This window comes from Sapajus apella, unplaced genomic scaffold (assembly GCF_009761245.1).
Source record: "Sapajus apella isolate SASKATOON/1434 unplaced genomic scaffold, GSC_monkey_1.0 scaffold116, whole genome shotgun sequence".
NCBI lineage: Eukaryota > Metazoa > Chordata > Mammalia > Primates > Cebidae > Sapajus > Sapajus apella.
The window spans coordinates 1733483-1761469 of record NW_022437056.1 but is presented as its reverse complement, the minus strand read 5'-3'; the positions used below and the strand labels follow the sequence as shown (position 1 = coordinate 1761469).

Here is a 27987-nt window from a genome sequence, read left to right as displayed (position 1 = left end):
AAGAAAGCCTATCAGAGATTGAAGATCAATTTAATAAAATAAAGCAAGATGACAAGATTAGAGACAAAGCCAAAGGAAATGGACAGAACCTCAAACAATATGGGATTACGTGAAAAGACAAAATCCACATTTAATCAGCATACCTGAAAGTGAAGGGTAGAATGAAACCAAGTTGGAAAACTCTCTTCAGGATATTATCCAGGAGAACTTTCCCAACCTAGAAAGCAGGCCAACATTCAAATTCAGAGAATATTCAGGAAATACAGAGAATAACAAAAGATAATCCTCGAGCAGAGCAAACCCCAAGACTCATAATCATCAGATTCACCAGTGTTGAAATGAAGGAAAAAGTACTAAGGGCAGCCAATGAGAAAGGTCAGGTCACCCACAAAGGGAAGCCCATGAGACTCAGAGAATCAGCAGAAACCCTACAAACCAGAAGAGAGTGGGGGCCAATATTTAACATTCTTAAAGAAAAGAATTTTCAAGCCAGAATTTCATATCCAGCCAAACTAAGCTTTATAAGCAAAGGAGAAATAAAATCCTTTACAGAAAAGCAACTGCTTAGAGATTCTGTCACCACCAGGCCTGCCTTACAAGATTTCCTGAAGGAAGCACTAAACATGAAAGGTACAACCAGTACCAGCCACTGCAAAAACATACTAAATTGTAAAGACCATCAATGCTTTGAAACAAACTTCATCAACTAATGTGCAAAATAAAAAGCTAGCATCATAATGGCAGGATCAAATTCACACATAACAATATTAACCTTAGATCAGATCCAAGATGGCTGAATAGGAACAGCTCTGGATTGCAGTTCCTAGCAAAAAATGTAGAGGCTGAGTGATCACCACATTTCCAAATAAATTTTTACCGCCCACAGACCAGGAGATTCCTGGGTAGAACAGCACCACGAGTCTCCAGTACAGCTGTTTCAGCTGGTACAGTGGGTCTCCTCACAAAAACTCAAACAAATCTGGATGCCATTTCAACTGGCGACTGGAATGCCTAGAGGACAGAGTCACCCTTTCAACTGAAAAATACTAGGCTGAAACAGGGAGTCAGGTGATATCGCTTAGCTGGTCCCACGGCAACAAAGACCAACAATCTGAAACTCTGTGGATTGAGAGTTTCACAGCAAGCACAGCTGGACCCTGGATGATCCAGCTCTGTGGGGGAAGGGCGTCCACCATTACCAATGCAGTCCACCACTACCAAGGCAGGCCACCATTACCGAGGCAGTCTGCCATTACTGAGGCAGTTCAAACTATACCCCAATAAACAAAACTGCAAGGAAGTTCACATGGCAGCTGGGCAGAGTCCACGGCAGCTCAGCAATGCCCCTGCTGGGAGACTGTGACTAGGCTACCTCCTTGCTGGTCAGGGCATCTCTGAAAAAAGGCAGCAGAATGACAGGAACTTATAAATAAAGCACCACCTTCCCAGGACAGAGCACCTGGGGAAAAAAAAGGTGGTTATGAGTTCCCCTGCAGCAGACTTAAAAGTACCTGCCCACAGCACTGAACAGAGTAACAGAGCTCACAGCTCAGCACTTGAGCTCCTATAAGGGACAGACTGTCTCCTGAAGCAGGTCCCCTTCCCCTGTATTACCAAAGAGACACCTCAGAAAGGAGAGCTCAGGCTGACATCTGGTGGGTATCTTTCTGGGACAAAGATAACAGAAGAAGAAACTGGCAGCAAGCCTTACTGTTATGCAGCTGCTGCAGGTGATCCCCACGCACACTGGGTCTGGAATGGATCTCCAGCAGTCCTACAGCAGGGGGACCTGACTGTTAGAAGGAAAACTAAGAAAAAGAAATAACTTCATCCACAACAAAAAGGACGTCCACTCAGAGATTCCATCTGAAAGCCACCACCCACAAAGACCACAGGTAGATAAACCCGCAAAGATGGGAAGAAACCAGTGCAAAAATGATGAAAATACCCAAAACCAGAATGCCTCTCCTCCTCCAAGGGATCACAACTCCTCACCAGCAAGGGAACAAGGCTGGATAGAGAATTAGTCCGATGAATTGACAGAAACGGGCTTCAGAAGGTGGGTAATAACAAAGTTCTCTGAGCTAAAAGATCCTGTTCTAACCAAATGCAAAGAAACTACGAACAATGAAAAAAGGCTTGACGAAATGCTAATGAGAATAAACAGCTTAGAGAGGAAAATAAATGAATTGATGGAGCTGAAAAACACAACACTAGAACTTTGCAAAGAATACACAAGTTTAAAAAGCAGAATAGACTAAGGAGAAGAAAGGATATCAGAGATTGAAGATCAACTCGATGAAATAAAATGAGACGGCAAAATTAGATTAAAAAGTGTAAAAAGAAATGAACAAAGCCTCCAAGAAATATCGGATTATGTGAAAAGACCTAATCTACGTTTGGTAGGTGTACCTGAATGTGACAGAGAGAATGAATCCAAGCCTGGAAAATGCTCTTCAGGATATTATCCAGGAAAAATTCCACAACCTAGCAAGGCAGGCCAATATTCAAGTCCAGGAAATACAGAGAACACCACAAAGATATTCCTCAAGAAGAGCAACCCCAATAATCATCAGATTCACCAGGGTTGAAATGAAGGAAAAAATGCTAAGGGAAGCCAGAGACAAAGGTTGGGTTACCCACAAAGGGAAGCCCATCAGACTCACAGTGGATCTCTCAGCAGAAATTCTACAAGCCAGAAGAGAGTGGGGGCCAATATTCAACATCCTTAAAGAAAAGAACTTTCAACCTAGAATTTCATATCCAGCCAAACTAAGTTTCATAAGCAAAGGAGAAATAAAATCCTTTATGAACAAGCAATTACTCAAAGATTTCATCACCACCAGGCCTGCTTTACAAGTGCTCCTGAAAGAAGCACTAAATATAGAAAAGAACAACCAGTACCAGCCACTCCAGAAACATACCAAATAATAAAGAGCATTGACACAAAGAAGAAACCGTGTCAACTAATGGGCAAAACAATGAGCTAGCGTCAAAATAGCAAGATCAAATTCACACACAACAATATTAACCTTAAATGTAAATGGCCTAAATGCCCCAATCAAAAGACACAGACTGGTAAATTGGATAAAAAGTCAAAAACGACTGGCGTGCTGTATCCAGGAAACCCATCTCACATGCAAGGATACACATAAGCTTAAAATAAAGGGATAGAGGAAGATTTACCAAGCAAATGGAGAGCAAAAAAAAGCAGGAGTTGCCATCCTAATCTCTGATAAAATAGACTTTAAACCAACAAAGAGCAAACGAGACAAAGAAGGGCATTACATATGGTAAAAGGATCAATGCAACAAGAAGAGCTAATGATCCTAAATATATATGCACCCAATACAGGAGCACCCAAATACATAAAGCAAGTTCTTGGTGACATACAAAGAGACTTAGACTCTCACACAATAATAGTGGGAGACTTTAACACTCCACTGTCAATATTAGACAGATCAACGAGACAGAAAATTAACAAGGGTAAACAGGACTTGAACTCAGACCTGGACCAAGCAATCCTAACAGACATTTACAGAACTCTGCACCCCAAATCCACAGAATATACATTCTTCTCAGCACCACATCAAACCTATTCTAAAATTGACCAAATAATTGGAAGTAAATCACTCCTCAGCAAATGCAAAAGAATGGAAACAATAAACAGTCTCTCAGACCACAGTGCAATCAAATTAGAACTCAGAATTCAAAACCAACTCAGAACTGCACACCCTCATGGAAACTGAACAACTGACTCTTGAATGTTGACTGGATAAACAATGAAATGAAGGCAGAAATAAAGATGTTATTCGAAACCAATGAGAACAAAGACACAACGTACCAGAATCTCTGGGACACATTTAAAGCAGTGTCTAGAGGAAAATTTATAGCAATAAATGCCCACATGAGAAGTAAGGAAAGATCTAAAATCAACACCCTATCAGGGAAATTGAAAAGCCAGAGTAGCAAGATCAAAAAAACTTAAAAGCTAGCAGAAGACAAGAAATAAATAAGATCATAGCAGAACTGAAGGAGATAGAGACACAAAAAGCCCTTCAAAAAATCAATAAATCCAGGAGCTGGGTTTTTGAAAAGATCAACAAAATAGACCACTAGCCAGGTTAATAAAAAAGAAAAGAGAGAATAATCAAATAGATTATTTGATTATTAGATGCAGTAAAAAACGATCAAGGGGATATCACCACAAATTCCACAGAAATACAAACCACCGTCAGAGATTACTACAAACAACTCTATGCACATAAACCAGTAAATCTGGAAGAGATGGATAAATTCCTGGACACTTGCACCATCCCAAGCCTAAACCAGGAAGAAGTCAAAACCCTGAATAGACCGATAACAAGGGCTGAAGTTGAGGCAGCAATTAATATCTTACCAATGAAAACAAGCCCAGGTCTGGATGGATTCACAGCCAAATTCTACCAGACATGCAAAGAGGAGCTGGTACCACTCCTTTTGAAACTATTCTAAACAATCCAAAAAGAGGGAATCCTTCCCAAATCATTTTATGAGACTAACATCATCCTGATACCAAAACCCGGCAGAGACTCAACAAGAAAACTTCAGGCCAGTAACCATGATGAACATAGTTGCAAAAATCTTCAATAAAATCCTGGCAAACCAATTGCAACAACACATCAAAAAGCTTATCCATCACGATTACATAGACTTCATCCCAGGGATGCAAGGCTGGTTCAACATATGCAAGTCTATCAACATAATTCACCACATAAACAGAACCAAAGACAAAACCCACATGATTATCTCAATACATGCAGAGGACTTTGACAAAATTCAACAGCCCTTTATGCTAAAACCTCTCAATAAACTAGTTATCAATGGAATATATCTCAAAATGATAAAAGCTATTTATGACAAACCACCAGCCAATATCATACTGAATGGGCAAAAACTGGAAGCATTCCATTTGAAATCTGGCACCAGACAAGGATGCTCTCTCACCCCACCTATTCAGTATAGCATTGGAAGTTCTAGCCAGAGCAATCAGGCAACAAAAAGAAATAAAGGGTATTCAATTAGGAAAGGAGGAAGTCAAATTGTCTCTATTTGCAGATGACATGATTGTAGATATAGAAGACCCGATCATCTCAGCCCAAAATATCCTGAAACTGATATGCAATGTCACCAAAGTCTCAGGATACAAAATCAATGTGCAGAAATCACAAGCATTCCTATACACCAATAACAGACTTAAACAGAGCCAAATCAAGAACAAACTGCCATTCACAATTGCTACAAACAGAATAAAATACCTAGGAATACAACTAACAAAGGATGTAAAGGACCTCTTCAAGAAAAACTACATACCATTGCTCAACAAAGTAAGAGAAGACACAGATTGAGAAACATTCCATGCTCATGGTTAGAAAGAATCAATATTGTGAAAACAGCCATACTGCCCGAAGTAATTCATAGATTTAACGCTATCCCTGTCAAGCTACCATTGACTTTCTCCATAGAACTGGAAAGAAACACCTTAAACTTCATATGGAACCAAAAGAGAGCCCACATAGCCAAGTCAATTCTAAGCAAAAAGAACAAAGCAGGAGGCATCACACTACCAGACTTCAAACTATACTACAAGGCTACAGTAATCAAAACAGCATGGTACTGGTACCAAAACACAGATATAGACCAATGGAACAGAACAGAGGCCTCGGAGGCAACACAACTTATCTACAACCATCAGATCTTTGACAAACCTGACAAAAACAAGCAATGGGGATAGGATTCCCTGTTTAATAAATGGTGTTGAGAAAACTGGCTAGCCATGTGCAGAAAGCAGAAACTGGACCCCTTCCTGACACCTTACACTAAAATTAACTCCAGATGGATTAAAGACTTAAACATAAGATCTAACACCATAAAAACCCTAGAAGAAAATCTAGGCAAAACCATTCAGGACATAGGCATAGGCAAGGACTTCATGACCAAAACACCAAAAGCATTGGCAACAAAAGCCAAAATAGACAAACGGGACCTTATCAAACTCCACAGCTTCTGCACGGTAAAAGAAACAGTCATTAGAGTGAAACGGCAATCAACAGAATGGGAAAAAATTTTTGCACTTTACCTGTCTGACAAAGGGCTGATATCCAGAATTTACAAAGAGCTAAAACAGATTTACAAGAAAAAAACAAACAAGCCCATTCAAAAGTGGGCAAAGGATATGAACAGATATTTTACGAAAGAAGACATACATGAGGCCAACAAACATATGAAAAAATGCTCATCATCACTGGTCATCAGAGAAATGCAAATCAAAACTACATTGAGATACCATCTCACGCCAGTTAGAATGGCGATCATTAAAAAATCTAGAGACAACAGATACTGGAGAGGATGTGGAGAAATAGGAACACTTTTACACTGTTGGTGGGAGTGTAAATTACTTCAACCATTGTGGAAGACAGCGTGGCAATTCCTCAAGGACCTAGAAATAGAAATTCCATTTGACCCAGCAATTCCATTACTGGGTATACATCCAAAGGATTATAAATAGTTCTACTATAAGGACACGTGCACACGAATGTTCATTGCAGCACTGTTTACAATAGCAAAGACCTGGAACCAACCCAAATGCCTATCGATGATAGACTGGACAGGGAAAATGTGGCACATATACACCATGGAATATTATGCAGCCATCAAAAATGATGAGTTTTTGTGTGCCTTGTAGGGACATGGATGAACCTGGAAACCATCATTCTCAGCAAACTGACACAAGAACAGAAAATCAGACACCACATGTTCTTACTCATAGGCGGATGTTGAACAATGAGAACACATGGACACAGGGAGGGGAGCATCACACACTGAGGTATGTGGGAGGGGACTAGGGAAGGGACAGTTGAGGGTAGGAGTTGGGGAGGGATAACATGGGGAGAAATGCCAGGTATAGGTGATAGGGATGGAGGCAGCCAATCATATTGCCACATATGTACCTATGCAACAATCCTAAATGCAATCACACACACACACACACACACACACACACACACACAATATTAACCTTAACTGTCAATGGGCTGAATGCCCCAATTAAAAGACAGACTGGCTAACTGGATAGAGTGAAGACCTATCAGTGTGCTATATTCGGGAGACCCATCTCACATACAAAGAAACACATAGGCTTAAAATAAAGGGGTGGAGAAATATTTACCAAGCAAATGGAACGCAAAAAATGCTGAGGTTGCAATCCTTGTCTCTGATAAAACAGATTTTAAACCAACAAAATCAAGAGAGACAAAGAAAAGCATTACATAATGATAAAGGGATCAATACAACAAAAGAGCTAATGATTCTAAATATATATGCAACCAATGACAGAAGCACCAAGATTCATAAGGCAAGTTCTTAGAGACCTAAAAAGACTTTGACTCCCACACAAAAATAGTGGGAGACTGTAACAACCCACTGTCAATATTAGACAGATCAATGAGACAGAAAATTAACAAGGATATCTAGGATTTAAATTCATATCTGGACCAAGCAGACCTTATGGACATCTAAAGAACTCTCCACCCGAAATCTACAAAATATACATTCTTCTCAACACACATCACACTTATTGTAAAATTGAGCACATAATTGGAAGTGAAGCACTCCTCAGCAAACGAAAAGCAATGGAAATCCTAGCAGTCTCTCAATCCACAGTGCAGTCAAATTAGAACTGTGAACAACATGTTTCTGAATGACTACTGGATAAATAATGAAATGAAGGCAGAAACAAAGATATTCTTTGAAACCAATGAGAATTAAGACACAATGTATCAGAATTTCTGGGACACATTTAAAACAGTGTGTAGAGGGAAATTTATACCACTAAATGCCCACAAGAAAAAGGAGGAAAGATCTAAAATCAACACCCTAATGTCACAATTAAAAGAACTAGTGGAGCAAGAACAAACAAATTCACATACTAACAGAAGACAAGAAATAACGAAGATCAAAGCAGAACTGAAGGACATAGAGACACAATAAAAACCCTTCAAGATATCAATGAATCTAGGAGCTGGTTTTTTGAAAAGATCAACAAAATACTTAGACCAGTAGCCAGACTAATAAAGAAGAAAATAGAGAAGAATCAAATAGATGCAATAAAAAATGATAAAGGGGTTATCACCACCGATCCCACAGAAATACAAACTATCATCAGAGAATACTATAAACATCTCTATGCAAATAAACCAGAAAATCAAAAGAAATGGATAAATTCCTGGACACATACAGCCTCCCAAGACTAAACCAGGAAGAAAACAAATCTCTGAAAAGACCATTAATAAGATCTGTAATCGATGCAACAATTAATAGTCTACCCACCAAAAAAAGTCCAGGACCAGACAGGTTCACAGTTGAATTCCACCAGCACTACAAAGAGAAGCTGGTACCATTCCTTCTGAAACTACTCCAAACAATAGAAAATGAGGGAATCCTCCTTTACTCATTTTATCAGTCCATCATCATCCCGATACCAAAACCTGGCAGACACACAACTAAAAAAGAAAATTTCAGGCCAATATCCCTGATAAACATCAATGCGAACATCCTCAATAAAATAGTGGCAAACCAAAACCAACAGAACATCAAAAAGCTTATCCATCATGATTAAGTCGGCTTTATCCCTGAGATACAAGACTGGTTCAACATACGCCAATCAATAAACGTAATCCATTATAAAAAGAACCAAAGACAAATACCACGCAATTATCTCAAGAGAGGCAGAGAAGGCCGTTGACAAAATTCAATAGACCTTTGTGCTAAAACTAAGTACTGAAGGAATGTATCTCAAAATAATGAGGTATTTATGACAAAACCACAGCCAAGATAATACTGAATGGGCAAGAACTGGAACCATTTCTGTTGACAACTGGCACAAGACAAGGATGCCCTATCTCCTAACGTCTATTCAACACAGTATTAGAACTTCTGGCCAGGGCAATCAGCCAAGAAAAGAAGACAAAATGTATTCAATTTGGAAAAGAGGAAATCAAGTTGTCTCAATTTGCAGTTGATATGATTGTATATTTAGAAGACCCCATGGTCTCAGGCCAAAATCTCCTTAAGCTGATAAGCAACTTCAGCAAAGTCTCAGGATACAAAATCAATTGCAAAAATCACAAGCATTTCTATACACCAATAACGGATCAATGGAGGGCCAAATCATAAGTGAACTCCCTTTCACAATTGCTATAAAGAGAATAAAATACCTAGGGATACAATTAACAAGGGATGTAAAGGACCTCTTCAAGGTGAAGTACAAACCACTGCTCAAGGAAATAAGAGCAAACACAAACAGATGGAAGAACATTCCAGGCTCATGGTTTGGAAGAATCAATATTGTGAAAATGGTCATACTGCTCAATGTAATTCATAGATTCAATGCTATGCCCATCAAACTACCATTAGCTTTCTTCACAGAATTAGAAAAAATCACCTTAAACTTCTTATGGAACCAAAAAAGAGTCTGCAGAGCCAAGACAATCCTAAACAAAAAGAACAAAGCTTTAAGCATCATGTGACTTGACTTTAAACTACACTACAAGTCTGCAGTAATCAAAACAACATGGTAGTGGTACTAAACCTGATATATAGACCAATGGAACAGAACAGAGGCCTCAGAAATAATGCTTCATATCTACCACCATCTGATCCTGGACAAACCTGACAAAAGCAATCAATGTGGAAAGGATTCCTTATTTAATAAATGGCATTAGCCATTTGCACAAAGCTGAAACTATATTACTTCTTTACCCCTTATAAAAAAATTAACTCAATATGTATGTAAGATTTAAACATAAAACCTAACACCATAAAAATCCCTAGAAGAAAACCTAGGCAATACCATTCAGCTCATAGGCATGGGCAAGGACTTCATGACTAAAACACCAAAAGCAATGGCAATGAAAGCTAGAATAGACAAATGGGATCTAATTAAACTTAAGAGCTTCTGAACAACAAAAGAAACTATCATTAGAGTGAACAGGCAACCTACAGAATGGGAGAAAATATTTGCAATCTACCCATCTAACCAAGGGCGAATATCTAGAATCTACAAAGAACTTAAATCTACAAGAAAAAAAAAACACCCCATTAAAAAGTCAAAGAAGGATATGAACTGACTGTTCTCAAAAGGAGACATTTGTGCAGCCAGCAAACATATCAAAATAACCACATCATCACTGGTCATTAGAGAAATGCCTATCAAAACCACAATGAGATACCATCTCACACCAATTAGAATGGTGATCATTAAAAAGTGAGGAGACCACAGATGCTGGAGAGGATGTGGAAAAATAGGAACAATTTTACACTGTTGGTGGAAGTGTAAATTAGTTCAACCATCGTGGAAGACAGTGTGGCGATTCCTCAAGAATCTGGAACTAGAAATACCATTTAACCCAGCAATCCCATTACTGCGTGTACACCCCACAAATTATAAATCATTCTATTATAAAGAATCATGCACATGTATGTTTATTGTGGCACTGTTCACAATAGCAAAGACTTGTAACCAACCCAAATGCCCATCAATGTTAAACTGGATAAAGACAATGTGGCACATATACTCCATGGAATACTATGCAGCCACAAAGTGAATGATTTCATGTCCTTTGCAGGGACATGGATCAACCTGGAAACTATCATTCTCAGCAAACTAACACAAGAACAGAAAACCAAATACCACATGTTCTCACTCATAAGTTGAATAATTAGAACACATGGACACAGGGAGGGCAACATCACACACTGGGGCCCGTCATGGGGTGGTGAGGCTGGGGGTTTAGGAGTGAGATAGCATTAGGAGAAATACCTAATGTAGATGATGGGGTGATGGATACAGCAAACCACCCTGGCAAATGTATAACTATGTAACAAACATGCACATTCTGCACATCTACCCCAGAACTTAAAGTATAATAACAATATGAAGAATGATACAGTGGACTCTGAGGACTCAAGGGGGAAGATTGGAAGATGGATGAGGGATAAAAGACTACATACTGGATACAGTGTATACCACTTGGATTACAGGTGCATTACAATTCCAGACATCACCACTAAGGAACCCATTCATGTAACCAAAAATACCTGTGTCCCCCAAAACTATTGAAATAATTTTTTAAGAGCCAAAAAGAAAAGAATCCCATGTTCTGGATTTTGTCTTCGTGGATGGGTTTTTTTTTTTTTTAGAGAGCATTGTTAAAATTAGATGATATGGACCACAATTTAAAAGATTTTAGTGTTCTAGCTTTCCCCTAAAATTTTATATTCATTTTTTAGCAAAAGCAAAGTTGTCTTGTTATTTAGGCTTCTAAGGTACTAGAACTAAAACCAGTTTTTCTCTCCTATGTCCATTAAGCACAGATTGTGAATGATAGACTGTGCACTCTGCTTTAGTTGTGTGTATGATGAACAGTTATGAGGCTGATTAAATCAGTTTATTCCAATGACATCATTTTATAAATCCCATTAAATGTATGTGAACTCATCTTGGTTATAAGAAGCACTTACCTGCATTGGGTATGATAAGGGAAACTTCTTTGTTAAGAAACAAAATGGTTGCATCCAGAATCTAGGGGCTGGTTAGAGTATCACAGACTTGTGGTAAGTTTCTGTAATTTTTGAGAGAGAGGTAAAGGGCTTTATTTATGGTAATCCCATTGCCCTTGCCCGAGTATCTTAAAGGAATGGTTATTTTTCCTGTCCTGTCACTGGCTGAGTCTATAATAAATCAGAATTATGACAAAATTAGAAGCCAGTATTTGTTAAGTAAAAATGGATAGTATTTTGTGTTACTGAAACACTCACAAGTCAGGGAAACGTGTCTTTTGTGCACATTACTATATATTGTTTATGTTTTCAACTGATCTGATTTGATAAGCATAATTTAAGGTTTTTAGTATAAAAATGTGTCAATCATATCAACATAGTTAATGATATTAACCATGTCAAATATTTTGAAATGGTCTCCAGTAAATGTGCTCTTGAACTTGTGAAAATTGAAGAAAAATTATTTCTTTACAGTTGTTTTATTTAAGGTAACAGAAGGTAGTCTGTATTTTCTTAAAAATACAAAAGAAGTAATATAAGGTAAACTGGCAAGTTGAACACTTTCTGGCATGCCAACTAAACCCTCATGTTTTTGAAAACATTTAATTTTACAAAACTTGATCTGGCAATTTATTCCCCTATAATTGTTAAAAAATATTGATTTATAAAATTTATGTTAGCAAAACACTTTCTTTTGCTACATCTTCCAGGTTGATCAAATTTTATAACATTCTTTAAAAAAAGTTATCATTTGATATCTGTATGTTACTGTGTTTGGAGCTTTTACTGATTCAATTCTTGAAACTCCCCTGGAGTTACTTATTTTAGTCATTTGTAGAAAAAAATCAAATTTTCCTGTATTGTTTCTAGTGGTAAGAGAAAGTGACAATTCAGAAACGTAACAAGTGAAACACACAGATGGACATTCTGGCTTGGTAGGGGCGAGCCTGGGCTTTCTTGCTCCTCTGTAACATGCAAATAAATACACATAATAGTGATACCCTCCTTTCCCATCTCAGTGTTGTTGTGAGGGAGGATACACTTAGACTAAAATTACTTATACAATTACCTATCCAATGTGAAAGAACTCTTTCAATAGATGTGTGTCCCTGGGAGGAGCCGCACTCCACAGTATCTGCCTATGATGGTGGGTGACTGGGAAGTGCTGGCAGGTACAGGGAACAGCCCAAGAGAGCGCTAGCTACGGTATTTGTGTTAGAAAGAACAACGTGTTTTCTTTAAAAATGTCAGCGCAGAGATGCTCAGGCTGTTCCATGTTGCCTCCTAACTGTAACTCCACTTTGTTGTAAGTCTTAGGGGAGACGTACAGGTTCACTGCAGCTGCCTGTAAGTGTTAGGGGCATCCCTGGGCAGAATTGAGAGCTCAGTACAAAGTCATTTTCGAGGCCCTCCCTCCCTTTCTCCCCAGTGCCCCTGGCTTATGCTTTGCTTTCTTTTTCTGTGATGCTTGACTCACATTTTTGCTCCAGTTCTTAACTTCATCTTATGTATTCTACTGCCCTCCATATTTCTGTTTTATCTCATTCCTTTAATCTACAATGTTTAATGTTATGGAAAAAAAAATGTTCGTATAGACTATATTTTTGCTCTGTTTTCCCTTTTTCCTAAGTATAATAGTGTGGGAAGAAACAACATATTAAGAATATAACAGAAGCATCCTAGTTTTCCTAATAATCTCTTGTTAAACTGTTATGCATTGATTTTTTTTACATTTTGTATTTATGTGTGGTAAGAATAAACATTTATAAATACATATAAATTATACATGTACATATATTTATTTGTACCATAAGACAGAAGATTTTTCACTGGGGCTTAGTTTAACTATTTCCAGTTTTTCTTGTAAACAAAGTCCTCTCAGCTTTCAGTTTTTTCAGCCTAACTGTAAAATGATGTCTATGATTATCAGGCCACTACTCCCAAGTCCTTTTGATCTTTCGGTTGGCTTTTTCTCTGACCATTAATAATACTTAGAAAATCTGGAAGCTACAGAAAACAGTTTAGAGCAAAAAAAGCATGGGCAATTTCATCAGCCAGAAACCACATCAAATATTTTTCTGCATTCTATTTTTCTTCTACCCGTTAAAACTTTTGATAACTGAAATTTAGCAGAGTTTATTTGAGCAAAGAGATGTATCTAATCAGGCAGCTTTCTAATACAGGAAAGGTCCAGAAAGCTCCAGCCAACAATGTGGGCAGCAGCACTGATAGAAAAGGGAAGGGGCTGGGGAGGCAGCCGAAGGAGCCACCACTGGGCACCTGCGTGACTGGGACATGGTCTGACCAGTCCAGGGCCTGTGATTGGCTGCTGTGATCAGCTGAGACTAAGCTGTTATAACAACATTCTCTTGAGTGGAGTTACAGTTTTTTATGTACCGAATGAGGTTGCAGTTCACTGTGTAGGAATTCAAAGTAGAGAGGCAACTCAAAGCCAAATTTATTATTTAAGTTCTGAGATACATATGAAGAACATGCAGGTTTGTTACATAGGTATACATGTGCCACTGTGGTTTGTTGCACCTGTCAACCCATCATCTAGGTTTTAAACCCCACGTGCATTAGGTATTTGCCCTAATGCTCTACCTCCCTTTGTCCCTTACCTCCAGATAGGGCCTGGTGAGTGATTTTTCCCCCTCCCTGTGTCCAGGTGTTCTCATTGTTCAGGTCCCACTTATGAGTGAGAACATGTAGTGTTTGGTTTTCTGTTCCTGTGTTAACCATTATTCTCAGCAAGCCAAATTTATTTTAACATACTATTTTCTTGAGATCTGATGCCCACAATAGCAATAAAATTGATACTAAAGCTTGTCTCTTTCTAACAATCAGTAATGCATGAACAATGAAAATGACTTATCTATAGCATTAATTGGTGAATTACCAATAAAACATTCTTTTTCTGTTGAACATAGATTATCAACAATTTTATCATTGTTTAATCAACCATATATTAATAGGAAATTCACAACTAAATCAGAATGTTTCCACCTGTGGAGCGTTGTGGTCACAGGAAGTTTAAAAATCAAAGTTTGTTACAGATAAGTGTTATATATTATTCATAAAGAACTTTCAAACTATAAAAATATATTAAGATTTTTTTTTTGTAGAAATTGTAGCCTACAAGTAATAGTTGAAAGAGAACAAGGAATAAAATAAATTTGTTGAGTTTCCTTTAAATAAATATTCAGAAGTATCAAGTTGCTGTGGTATTATTATCTTGGACCTGAGTAAAAATGGTATTTTACTTAAGAGCTCTTGACCATAATTTGCATGTGATATACCGAAGAGTGAAAAGAAAAATCAGTAAAACAACATAATTCAGGAAAGAAAAGTAGAAACTATTTTTTTAAATAAGCAAACTTCCCTGAGTCCTTCCCCCTCCTGTGAAATTGTATCCTGCTTTGCAAGTTTATAAATTTATGTTTATAAATTTATAAGCTTATAAATTCTTATATGCTTGTTCTCTATAGCTGATAACTCTAAGTTTCTGTAACACAGAGAAGGTTGTAAGAAATCTCCAAGCAGGCTAAAATCCCACCTTTTAGGCACTGTAGCAGAAGGCAATAGGTAAGGCCTGTGCTAGAATCCTTGAGCTCTACATATAGCAGACATCTGGGTTACATAGCCACAGTCATTTGTAAGCCTAAGTTAGTTGCCTGTCATTGTTTGTCAAATTGCCTTTGTTCTACACCTGCAAACCTGTTTTAGCACCACTGTGTACTTTATGTATAAAAAGTCAAGCCCTGTCTTTGTTAAGTGCTCAGCCATTTTGGATCCAAATCTGAGCTGGGCTGGTGTGCACCTAACATAAACTCCTTCTGCAACTTCAATGATCTCTCCAGTCTCAAAAATTTCTGCAACACTTTTGGGGGCTGGTCCAGGATTGGAGATGACAGGCTTGCTGTCTCCTTTGCCTCTGGAGGCCAAGACCCCAGGCCAAGGGAGACCCAAGACCTTAGGTGCCGCTACGAGGCTTCTCCCAAGAAGGAGATTGGCTCTCCCAAGCCCCAGTGTTCTTTCTGGACAGCACAACAGAACTAAGACGAGGCTGCAGAATGACTCTAGGATCAGCACATTTTAGGAATAGTAGTAAGACAATTGAGGATTGAAGAAGAGGAAGGGAAAAGAGGTCCAGAGCTTCAGTCACCTTCTGGGGAAGTGACTAGTAACCCAACCTAGCAGGGATAGGGGAAGGAACTGCAGCTCACCATTTTGAGTGAAACTCAGCTAACTGGAACCTGATAAACTCCAGGGAAGTGATTATTAATCCAATACAGTAGGGCTGGTAGAAGTGAGGGTGACTCAGTGATTTGGATGAAACTTACATACCCATCAACACTGGAAGCGAGTGGCTTGCTAGGCTAACTTAGTAAGGAAGCCTAGGGGCAGGTGTGGAAAACTGGGAAGGAGACGTGCATTAAAGTGCATGAAAGAGATGGCTGTGGGAGGAGCCAATGTGGGGAGTGACATGTGGGAGCCGCAAGTCCTTTAGCATGGACTGCAGGCTGAGAGCAAAGTGTGGTGCTGGCTGTAGCCAGGGGCCATCCCACATGCGGCTAACAGGAGTTGCCCCACAACTATAGCAGTTGTAGGGGAATAAGGTACTCTCCTAGCTAGAGTGGTGTCTGAAACCAGCCCTCCTACCTGGATCCGCTTAACCAGCCCGAACTGAAAGTGAGAATGATTGTGCATGGCAAGGGAGGAGATGGGAGGGAAGCTGTCACAACCTGCACATTGAAATGCATGTTAAGGAACTTTAAATAGGGTTTTGGAGGAGATTACAATGTCAAACTGACTCCTCAAAGTTAAGAACTCTGTGTGAACTAGACTGGCCTTCTTTCAATATCAGGCGGCCTGCTGAAGGGACAGTAGATCGTGAGGTGGTTGGCCGCATGTATAGAGTAGAAACTAGGGTCAGTGGACACCCTGATCAATACCCGTACATTAACTCCTGGCTAAATGTGGTCCAATTAAATCCCAAGTAGCTGCAGCCCTACCAGGTATTATACTGTAAAACTTCAGTGGCTTGAGCAGAGCCAAAGTTTGTAAAGGAAACCACAGTGCCCCTCAACCAGAAAGTAGGGGAGGGAGAATTGGAAAAACAAAAACTGCTCCTACAGGCCCCTCCAGAGAAGAGAGAATGACCACCCCTTTATGTGCTAATATATCCATCCTTGACTAATCTAAGGCAAGGTGAAGGACAAGCAGCCGGAGAATCAGGTTCAGACAGAAGTGACACTTCAGTGTCATCCCTTAGTGAGGAACAAAAAGGCATGTCGATGGAATTCAGAGAAAAGGAAAGAGGCGATTCCCCTAGCTGACTCTGGTCTGGCCACACCCAAGCCTTACAAATGCTTCTTCAGGAAACTAGGTCCCAAATTTACCATGATGCTGAGGGCCAAATAAGAGGCAGAGAGAGGCTATTTACCCACCAGTCCTTCTCCACCACTGACCTCCTAAATTGGAAACAGCATACTCACGCCTACATGAAGAAACCCCAAGCCGTCACAGATTTAATGCAATACATTTTACTCACAACCCCATGTGGGCAGCTTTCCAGGAGTTCCTGTTAACACTGCTTAATACAGAGCAGCAGCATAGAGTAACCCAGACAACTCTCCAATACCTGGAGAGAAATGCCCTGGCAGGCACAGTTGATACCTGCCAATATACTAAGGAACATTACTCAGTGACAGATCCCCAGTGGAACTGCAATGAGGCAGAGGGGTTACAATACCTGCAGGCATTTCAGGAGGCATTTCTAAATGGAATCAAGGCAGGAGGGAAGAATATGGGAAAAATTTCAGAGGTTTGTCAGAAGGCAGATGAGAGCCCAAGTGAGTTTTATGAGATGCTCTGTGAAGCAAATTGACTCTACACCCCGTTTGACCCAGAGGCAGCAGGAAATCAATGTATGGTGAATGCAGCCTTTGTTAGTCAGGTGCAGAGTGATAACAGAAGGAAACTCCAAAAGTGTTTGAAGGCATGACGGCCACTTGGCTCATACAGGTGGTCCACAAAGTGGTCATTAACCATGAGGAGGTCGCCAAAAGATAAGTGGATTGAAAGCTTAAAAGGAAAGCAGATCTTCTGGCCACAGCTCTCACAGAAAGGAGGGCGAATGCAGCAAGAGGACATGGCCCAGGTCTTGGGAAAGGGAGAGGTTTAACCTGAGAGAACTTTGAAAAATGACCTAAACTAGAGAGAGACAAGGGTGCAGTATGAGTGCCCAGAAAAGGATGCAGTTGACAATAATGAAAGCCAGAGAAGGGCTCAAGAAGCTGACCTAATTGGCCTGATGGGAGCCGAATGCTGTAAGGACTGAGACAGACTGGGCTCCATTTCTCTAGGCCCCCAGGAGCCTATGGTCAGGACAAAAGTAGGGGCCAAGAAATAAGTTTCATGGTAGACACAGGTGCTGAACACTCAGTAGTAACTCAACCGATTGGACCATTAACTAAAATGTATGCTGCTATAATTGGAGTCACAGGAGTGGCAGAGAAAACACCCTTTTGCCAGTCAAAGAGGTATGTTTTCAGAAGATGAGAAGTCCAGCATGGGTTCTTATACCTCCCAAATTGTCCAGTTCCCCTGCAAGGGAAGGACTTGCTCCAAAAGCTGCAGGCTCAAGTTTCCTTCAGACCAAAAGGCAATGTGACTTTAGATCTCACCCAGCCAGCAACAATGGTGCTAACTCTAACTATGCCACAGGCTGAGGAGTGGAGGCTGCACACTAGGGGAATGCAAGGGCCAGACCATCCCTTAACTCCAGAAGAAGAAACCATACTAGTCAGGCTAACAGATGAATTTTTCGAAGTCTGGGCTGAAAACCTGCCTGGCTGACTATAAACCATGCCACAGTGGTAGTACAGCTAAAACCAGGTGCCACCCCTGTCCAACTTCATCAATACCCTTTGCCTCAAGAAGCTGTTGGGGGGTTTATGAGAGCACAAAAGCATGGTATACTAGTAGCATGTCAATCGCTCTGGAATATTCCACTCCTGTTGGTGCTGATGCCAGCATTGATTGGAGGAATATATGACTATAGACCAGTGCAAGACTTGCGAGCTGTAAATGGGTCTACAGTCACTATTTGCTCAGTAGTGCCAAACCCCTGTATATTAATAAGTCTAATTGAAGCAAATACAGCCTAGTTTACAGTCCTAGATCTAAAAGATGCCTTTTTCTGCCTCTGTCTGGCACCAACAAGTCAACCATTATTTGCTTTCCAGTAGGGCAATTTTCAGCTCACTTGGACCAGACTTCCACAATGGTTTAAGAACTCTCTTGCAATCTTTGGGGAAGCATTAGCAACAGACCTCAAAGCTTACATTCCTCTCAACAAGGAGCATTGTCCTATTTCAGTGTGTGAATGATTTTTTGCTAGGAGCCCCTACCCTAGAAGATTGCCACCTAGGAACACAAAGATTACACCACCTATTATGGAAGGCAGAATATAAAGTATCAAGGAAAAAGGTCCAAGTCTGTTTAAAAGAGTTAGCTACCTGGGGTTTCACCTAAGCCAAGAAAAGCAAAAATTAGGGTTACCTTGAATAAAGGCTGTCTGTAGCCTTCCAACCTCAACCTGCAAGTGACATATAAGAATATTTTTAGAGGCAGCAGAGTTCTGCTGTATCTGGATTTCAAACTCATCACTCATAGCAAAGCCCTCCTTTGGGGAACTGAACAGGAGAAGTCATTTAAACAAGTGGCCTTAACTGAGGCCCCTGCTTTGGGACTACTGGACACGGCCAAGCTTTTCTTCCTGTATTTACACGAGTGGAAAGGAATGGCCGTCAGAGTCTTAACCCAAGTCCTAGGATCTTAGCACCACCTGGTAGCCTACTTATCCAAGCAACTTGATGTAGTGGCATGACGATGCCCACCCACCACTGTCTTAAGGCATTAGCCACCACAGTCATGCTGGTAAAGGAAACAGATAAGCTAACCCTGGGGTAGCATTTAACTGTGCAAGTGCTGCACTGAGTTTTAACCTTAATGGATCAAACAGGATGCTACTGGTTGTTAAATCCAAGGATGATTCAATATCAAGGGCTCTTGTGCAAAGACTCCTGTGTAACTCTAGGGACCGTAGAAACCCCCAACCCAGCCACCCTGCTTCCCATGGAACCGGGGGTCCCACTCCATGACTGCATAGAAACAATAAATGAATTATTCTCTAGCTGGAAGGATCTTACAGATCACCCTCTCCAGGACCCAGATGTAGAATACTTCACTGATGGGAGCAGCTTCATAGAGGCAGGAAATTGGAGGACTGGACATGCAGTAGTAACTTTGGACTCAGTCATAGAGGCCCAATGCTTGCTAACAGGAACATTAGCCCAGAAGGCAGAATAGCTTTCACCAGAGCATTATTACTGGCAAAGGCAAAAGAGCCAACATATACACTGACTCTAAATATTCATTTGCCACCTGCATGTGCATGGGAGTATCTATAAATAAAGAGGGCTCTTAACAGCCCAAGGGACAAAGTATGGAGAAGAAATTTTGCAACTTTTAGATGCAGTATGGGCACCAAAAGAAGTAGCCGTTAAACACTGTAAAGGCCACCAGAAAGCAGCAACACTGGAAATGAAAGGAAATGGAAAAGCAGACAAGGAGGCTATGTAGGCAGTTCTGGGTGGTGTCCCTTCCATCCCACATAGAGGCTAGAAAGGCTGCCTGTGCCGTGACCCTCCTGCCAGAGGCACTGTGTTCAGACTCCAAATTACTCTCCAAATGAAAAGGCCTGGTATGCTTAGCAAACTGGGAGCTATGCTAAAGGAGGATGCTGAAAGTTTGCAGATGGAAAGTTAGCCATTTCTGAAGTATTAGCCCCTAGATTTGTAAAACGGTTCCACTAAGGAACTCATGGAAAAGACAGCATTAGAAGCCTTGTTAGGATGCCACTTCTGTATGCCATAGCTCACTGTCATCTCCCAAGCCACTGTAAACAATACTTAGCCTGCACCCAGAACAACCCATGGCAGGGGCCAACCCAGCATCAAGGAACTCAAGAAGTAAGGGCAGCACCTTGTGAAAATTTTCTTGTAGATTTTACAGAGCTGCCCTGGGCAGAAGGCTATTGCTATGTGTTAGTGTTGGTCTGTACCTACTCAGGTTGGGTGGCGGCTTTCCTCACCAGGACAGAAAAGGCACAAGAGGTAATTAGAATATTACTAAAAGACATTATCCCCAGATTTGGGCTACCTTCCACTATAGGATGAGACAATGGCCCAGCATTTGTAGCTGAAATTGTCAAAGACCTAACACAGCTGTTAAAAATAAACTGGAAATTGCATACTGCCTATTGCTTACAGAGCCCAGCAAAGGTTGAGCATATAAATCAAACACTTAACTATTAAAGAAATTCTGCCAGGAATTCCGTCTGTGGTGGGATCAGGTCTTGTCCATGATCCTCCTTTGAGTCAGGTGTACCCACACCAAACCAACTGCTCAGCCGGCCACTTCCAGTCATAACCCAAATGAAAGGGGACATCACAGAGCTAGGAGAATTAACCCTGAGAAAGCAAATACAGGCCTTAGGCCTAACTATGCAAGAAATACAGGGTTGGGTTTGAGAAAAATTACCTATCAGTCTAACAGTTCCTGTGCATCCCTTTAAACCCGGGGATTCAGTCTGGGTGAAGAAATGAAACCCAGCCTCCCTGGGGCCACCATAGGATGGGCCCCATACTGTGATGTTGTCCACCTGGGCTGCTGTTAAAGTTGCAGGCATTGGACTGTCAATCCACCACAGCAGGATAAAGCCAGCAGCAGCCCAGGAAAAGTGGGCCAGTAAACACGATCCAGAGCACCCAACCTGTCTAATCCTGCAACGAGACCAAGCCACCAGCAGGAGCAACAGCCCTGCTCTAGTCACACAACCGGAGGCTGACTAGACCATGCACGGCTGAAGCTTGAGGAGTCATCCAAAGTAAATGTGAATAAAATTCTTAAGACTAATTGCTATCTTAGTATTGTTAACTATTCTATTTACTATGCTATCATGTTTAGCAACCCCTATGTACAAGAAAAGATTTGTCCTGTCCCTGTGTAGCAGTATGGAAATGTTCATTTTTACTTTATTATTCTCAACATCAATATCTGTACAAAAGGAAGGGCAGCCAGTAGAAAAATGTACTTACTGCCTGCAAACTACTTGTATTGGGAATACAGTAGTTAAAACCTTACTGTATCAAACATATTATAAGTGGAAAGGGATTCATTTAGGGGCCTGTACTTATAATCAGACCATTTATTCATTCTGTGACCCAGGCAATGGTCAACTGTATGTGTGTTATGACCCCAAGTTAGGGCCTGGAACTTGGTTTGATGTCTGAAATAAGTCAATAGAGGGGGACTGATTAAATCAGACCAAAGTCTCCCTTTCCCACTAGAAAAACATAAATCTCTACTTTAATTTCTGTCAAACAACATTCACATGGACAACTTGGCCTAATAAGGTGTATGATAACACAGGATGTGGCATTTACTGTTATAGACCCAATCCCGATCGCTGGCATCCTACTTGCTTAGAAACATACTACTGGTATTGCCGCACATCCCAATTGTCAACAAACCACCACCAAAGGAAATCATGTTTATGAAAATACTAACAAAACAGAATTGTAAGGCTAACAGCTGCCATCCTGTCACCTTAACAATCCTCGAGCCAGACATGCCTATGTGGACCACAGGCTACTGTATCACAATGCATTTAAGTAATAAGAAAACAGTCACTTTATGTATTACTAAGCAGCCTTGGAACCATCCAGCTCAACACCATTTCTGAGTTTTCAAGTCATTTTATGAAAATGATTTAAAAACTAAGCACGAGGTTCTTGAACTCCCTCCAGTAGCCAGCAAGCTGTTTGCTCGACTAGCTGAAAGTATAGCTAATAATCTAGGTGTCTCCTCTTGTTATGTCTGTGGGGTACCAACATGAGAGATCAGTGGCCATGGGAAGCAAGAGAAGTAATGTCGCAAGAAAATGTTACTTTAACCTCCATCTTCCCCAAACCAGCCCCCAAGTGCTCAAGCATCTGGCTCTTAAAAACTTCCACAGTCTGGAGGTACTGTATTGCCTACTGGGGAAACCTCTTCGCTAACCCAGTAGGAAAATTAGCTTGTTTAGGGCAACAATATTATAACCAAACAGTGGAAAAAACTTTCTGGTGGGGCAAAAATAAACAAAGTAAAGCTACCTCCAGGTTGCCACTCTACAACCCATTTTCTCACTTCCCAGCTTTAAACCACTCCTGGTGTCAACTTGAAACACCAATACTGGCAGCTACCCCCTGGCCTTTATTGGATTTGTCGGCAGTGAGCATATTGGCAATTACCAGCTAACTGGACAGGAGCCTACATACTAGGGACAATCAGATCGTCCTTCTTACTCCCTCTAAATCTAGGAAAAACTCTAGGATACCCTGTTTATGATGAAGTGAAAAACATAAGTAAAAGAAGTATAAATATCTGAGGAGGTACAAAAATAGGAGACTGGAAAGACACTGGCCACCTGAAAGAATTATTCAATATTATGGGACAGCTACTTCGGCACAAGACAGGTCATGGGGATAGCATACGCTTTTATATGCTTCATCACATTGTAAGATTACAGGTGGTGCTTTAAATCATTACCAGTGAAACTGCACAGGCTTTAGATCTGTTGGCTGCACAATCCACAAAAATGAAAAATGCTATTTACCAAAACAGACTAGCTTTAGAGTATCTTCTGGTCCAGGAAGGAAGTGTATATGGAAAGTTTAACCTAACTCTTGCTTAGAAATTGATCATGAAAAAGCTGTCATGAAAATAAGTGCAAAAGTACAAAAGTTGGTGCATGTCCCAGTTCAAATCTGGAAATCTGGATGGCTGGTCACCAGACTCCCTCTTTGGAGGTTGGTTCTTATCTTTTGGAGGATTTAAAGCACTAATAGGTGATTTGGGCTTATTCTTGGTAGTTGCTTAATCCTCTCATGTCTCTTGCCTCTCTTGCTTTAGAACATACAGTCAATCATAAAAGCAGTAGTAACTAGGCATACTACCTCCCCAATAATTGCCTTAACTAAGTATTAACCTATGTCTCAGGAAGAAAACCTGTCAACACCCCCTGCTCCCCATAAGCTGCCTGGAGGCAATGGGCTTATCAAACTTACAGAAAACTTAAGTAAACCAAAACGGGAACCAGAGTGACTGGGTGAAACAGATTAACTCAACAGCACCTCAAAAACAACAGGTTACATCCTCTTTCAGCATCCTATCTAGCCCCAGAAGATGGCTGGCAACCCAATGACAGGTAAGATTCCTGAAGGAAGGGACAACCTAGGACAGGCACAGTCGCACAGGGGAATAAAGGCCAAGGCAAGAAAAAGGCCCTGGCACTATGCCTGATTGGATGTACTAAAGCGCCTAAATGAGAGCAACCACTAAGCCTGCCTACCCTCTATTAGCCATCCCAAAGTAAAAGAAAGTAAAACTTTGGCCTAAAGAATCAAGGCGCAACTTACATAAAATGAAATTAAAAACATCTATCCTACCCAAGTACTCTCTCCTATGTGTAATTTAGTACTATCTTTAAAGAGGAGGACATTACAGTGGTGCATTCTATTAAAAGTTTACTTATATAAAACACACCAAAGGGGGGGGGGATGAAGAGGGAAAGAAAAATTGATAAAATTGATAAAACATAATATAAAAATAAAATTAATGAGCAAAGAGAAGCAGAAATTAAATTTTTCTTTCATAAGCAAACTTCCCTGAGTCCTCCCCCCTCCTGTGGAATTGTATCCTGATTTGCAAGCTTTTTAAGTTTATAACTTCTTGTATTCTTCTTCTCTATAGCTGATAACTGTAAATTTCTGTAACACAGAGAAGGTCATAAGAAATCCCCAAACAGGATAAAATCTTACCTTCTAGGCACTGTGGCAGAAGGCAACAGATAAGGCCTGTGCTAGAATCCTTGAGTTCTAATATAGCAGACATCTCAGTTACATAGCCACAGTCATATGTAAGCCTAAGTTAGGTGCCTGTCATTGTTTGTCAAATTGCCTTTGTTCTACACCTGCAAACCTGTTTCAGCATCACTGTATACTTCATGTATAAAAATTAGAGCCCTGTCTTTGTTAAGGGCTCAGCCATTTGGATCCAAATCTGAGTTTATTTAGGTGTACATCGAAAATAAACTCCGGCAACCTCAATGGTCTCTCCAGTCTCTATAATTCTGCAACAATACTGGTAATGTCAATGATTTAAACTTGAGGGAAAAAATTAATTTTTAATGAAGGATATGTAAAGAAATTTTTTTAATATTCTTTTAAGGGTATGCAAGTGAAATTTTGCATCAAAACTAACAATTTGACTCTGAAGTAAGGTAGAGGTAGTAGAGGTAGAGGATGTACAGCAGTGGAGAAAACCTAGTGAGTTAGGGGAGGTTGAGTGTAGACACCCTTGGGGAAGGGTGTGTGAAAGGGAGTGCAGGAAGACACAGTTTTCAGGCTTCTGACGTGAGTGACTAAACATTACTTACAGATATGTGAATCTGTACACTAGGGTAGGTATATGGAGGTTGCAAAATGCTCTGTTTTGAATTCAATATTCCCTCACGCAGTTCTGCTGTCAGATTTTGCCACATTATTGTATTGGGTCAAGATAAAGAGTATTCTTTGTGACAGCCTTATTGACAACAACAGGAGATCAGGGCCCATTATTCCATGGAGGCTGTTGGCATTGTTTTTGTATGAATGCAGGTGAGCATGGAGTCGCAACTAACAGACTGGACATTTTTTACCAAGCCTTAGGAAAATGGTCTCACATTCTCTTGGTCTATATTTGCAATTTCTCCTCCCAAATTACATCATCATAGAGTATTCAAACTCCATTGTTTTGTATGTCCTTTACCTATCATTTTTTGAAAATATTGCATAAAATAATCTGCATCAACTTCTGGAAATCTCCAGTCTTCAACTCTCATCTTCCAGTTAAAAAAAGGACAAGATGAACTTTAGTATTTATTCCAGTCCTCACTTTTCTTTTTACTCTTAATTTCCACCCATACAGGATTATTTCCTCTTTTTGTGGCAACATTTTTTGGCAGGCTATTTTTTCAAAGCATACACACATATAGATATATACATATAATATACATATTATATACACATACAGTATCTAATTTGTCAGACGCTGTACTAAAAAAATTGTGAAAAGACATACTGTTTACAGTAAATGAGCCTATAGCATAGCCAAAAAAAGATGTAAGCAAACAAACTAGCCTAAGATAATTACAAACCAAACCAAACACCATTTTCAGGACCAGCCTGGGCCATATAACAAGACCTTATCTATGTAAAAACAACAAGAAAAACAAACAAGCAAAAACCAAAGAACAAAGCTGAATCGTTCTTGCCATAAATAGACTTTGTAAGAGGTAGTTTATGTTATTAAAAACAATTCTAGAAGCACGCTTTTTTGATGAAATGAAATGCATTTCATTTGAAATATGCAGTGAGATTCAAGTTGAGTTATGGATTTATAAGGCTAAAGCATTTAAGGACTTTTGAGAAATGACAGTTTTGGCAGAAATTCTAAGAGTATTTTGGCTGGAGAAAAATATTTTTCTCATTGGATTAAACATTTGAGTATTCATATAAATTTAGAATAACTGCTTCAACTAAAAAAAAATTTGAGAGAAATAAACCTAAGGATTACTTTTAGCATTTTTCTTCACGTTTTAAACTTCATTGTTATTGTGATATCAAAAAAACCTATGTTTTTCAGTATTTCATATAGCTTTTATAAATTATTGAGAAAAAACTGAGTAAGATTTTTGTAAACATTTTGGTTATGCCTGACTCAATTATAAGAAACTTGTATAGAATTTGAATGTAGGCTGGGTGCAGTGCTCACACTGGTAATTCCAGCATTTTGGGAGGCTAAGGTGGGTGGATCACTTGAGGTCAGGAGTTCAAGACAAGACTGGCCCCCATGTCGAAACCCCACTTCTAAAAATACAAAAATTAGCTGGACATGGTGGTGGGCCTCTGTAATCCCATAGTCTCAGCTACTTGGGAGGCTGAGGCAAGAGAACTGCTTGAACCTGGGAGGTGGAGGTGGCAGTGAGCAGAGTTCATACCACTGCCATCCAGCCCTGCAGCCTGAGAGACAGAGCAGGACTTTGTCTTAAAAAAAAAAAAGTAGATTTAAATGCAAAGTATACTACTATGATTCTGAAAAAAGCTATGGTCTCTCCAGCTAATTCTTCCTAGCTCAATACATTCATCAATTTGATCAATTTTCTTGGTGGTAAATTGTGACGGATGACAGTTACTGATCCTTCATAATTAGAGAACTGGTTGTGGTTTCTAATTTTGTATAATTTTAAATCATCTTTTACTTTTCAAAAAATATACACTAACATACAACTAAGACTTTGCATGTATTTTCAGTACACTTACGAAGTCCTTGAAGTCCACCCTGGTGATAGTATACTACTACTAGCAGTGTCATGGTTACTACTATTAGTATTGCTGTTACAATTGTTACTGGTTCTTAAGTAACTACTATCTTCTAGGCCCTTTTCTAAGGATACGAGTAGATGGTCTCATTTAAGACTTGTTAAACATTTTACTGAACAGTATTAGTGCAGTGTGCCTATGTATTTCTGTATGTTTCTACATTCAATGATATATAGATATATATGTATGTTTCATAGGGAGAAAGAAATGAAGGCATCTGATTTCCTGAAAATTATTTTCCCAGCTGGTTTGCAATTACACACTTACTATTCTGAGTTCCTCCAAGGGTATCGAGGGAAATTATATCTAAGATTTTTATTTGCATGTGCTCATTACCATCATGAAAATTTTCATCAACTCCAGTGAGCCATATACATTTGTGGAAATGATTTACCCCTTTTACAGTTAAGTCTGACTGCAAGCTTCCCAACACATCTGTAATGAGGCAGTTGAATGCATTTTACATATTGGATCATTCCCATATGACTACGTGGGTGGTAAAGAAATGCTGAGATAATATGTCATGGCATCTATTTTGCCCAACAAGATCAGTTTTCTATAGCAAGACCTTGCCATTCACAGCAAGCATAGTCTGATTTTTTTCCAAAAAAAGAAAAATGATGATGTGATATATGTTTCTCTTCTAGCGGTCCCTTGCCCCAGTATTGAAGCTCAGCTCTCAGAACATGTCATCTGGAGGCTGGTTTCAGGATCCTTGAATGAGTTCGGTGCTCAAGTATTGCTGAGCTGCAGTCCCGGTTACTACTTAGAGGGCCGGAGGCTCGTGCAGTGCCAGGCCAATGGGACGTGGAACATAGAAGAGAGGCCAAGCTGTCGAGGTGAGCAATGAGGGATG

The 27987-nt window shown here is 39.9% G+C and overlaps 1 protein-coding gene across 3 annotated transcripts in view; it reads left to right on the top strand.

Moving 5' to 3' along the window:
* The window catches only part of CSMD1 (CUB and Sushi multiple domains 1), a 2101842-nt gene that overhangs the window by 1987099 nt on the left and 86756 nt on the right, over positions 1-27987 (top strand). For all 3 annotated transcript variants that reach the window (XM_032260320.1, XM_032260321.1, XM_032260322.1), the window contains one exon: positions 27779-27970. In XM_032260320.1, coding sequence (XP_032116211.1) covers positions 27779-27970 — 192 coding nt within the window. The remainder of the gene's footprint in view (positions 1-27778; positions 27971-27987) is intronic.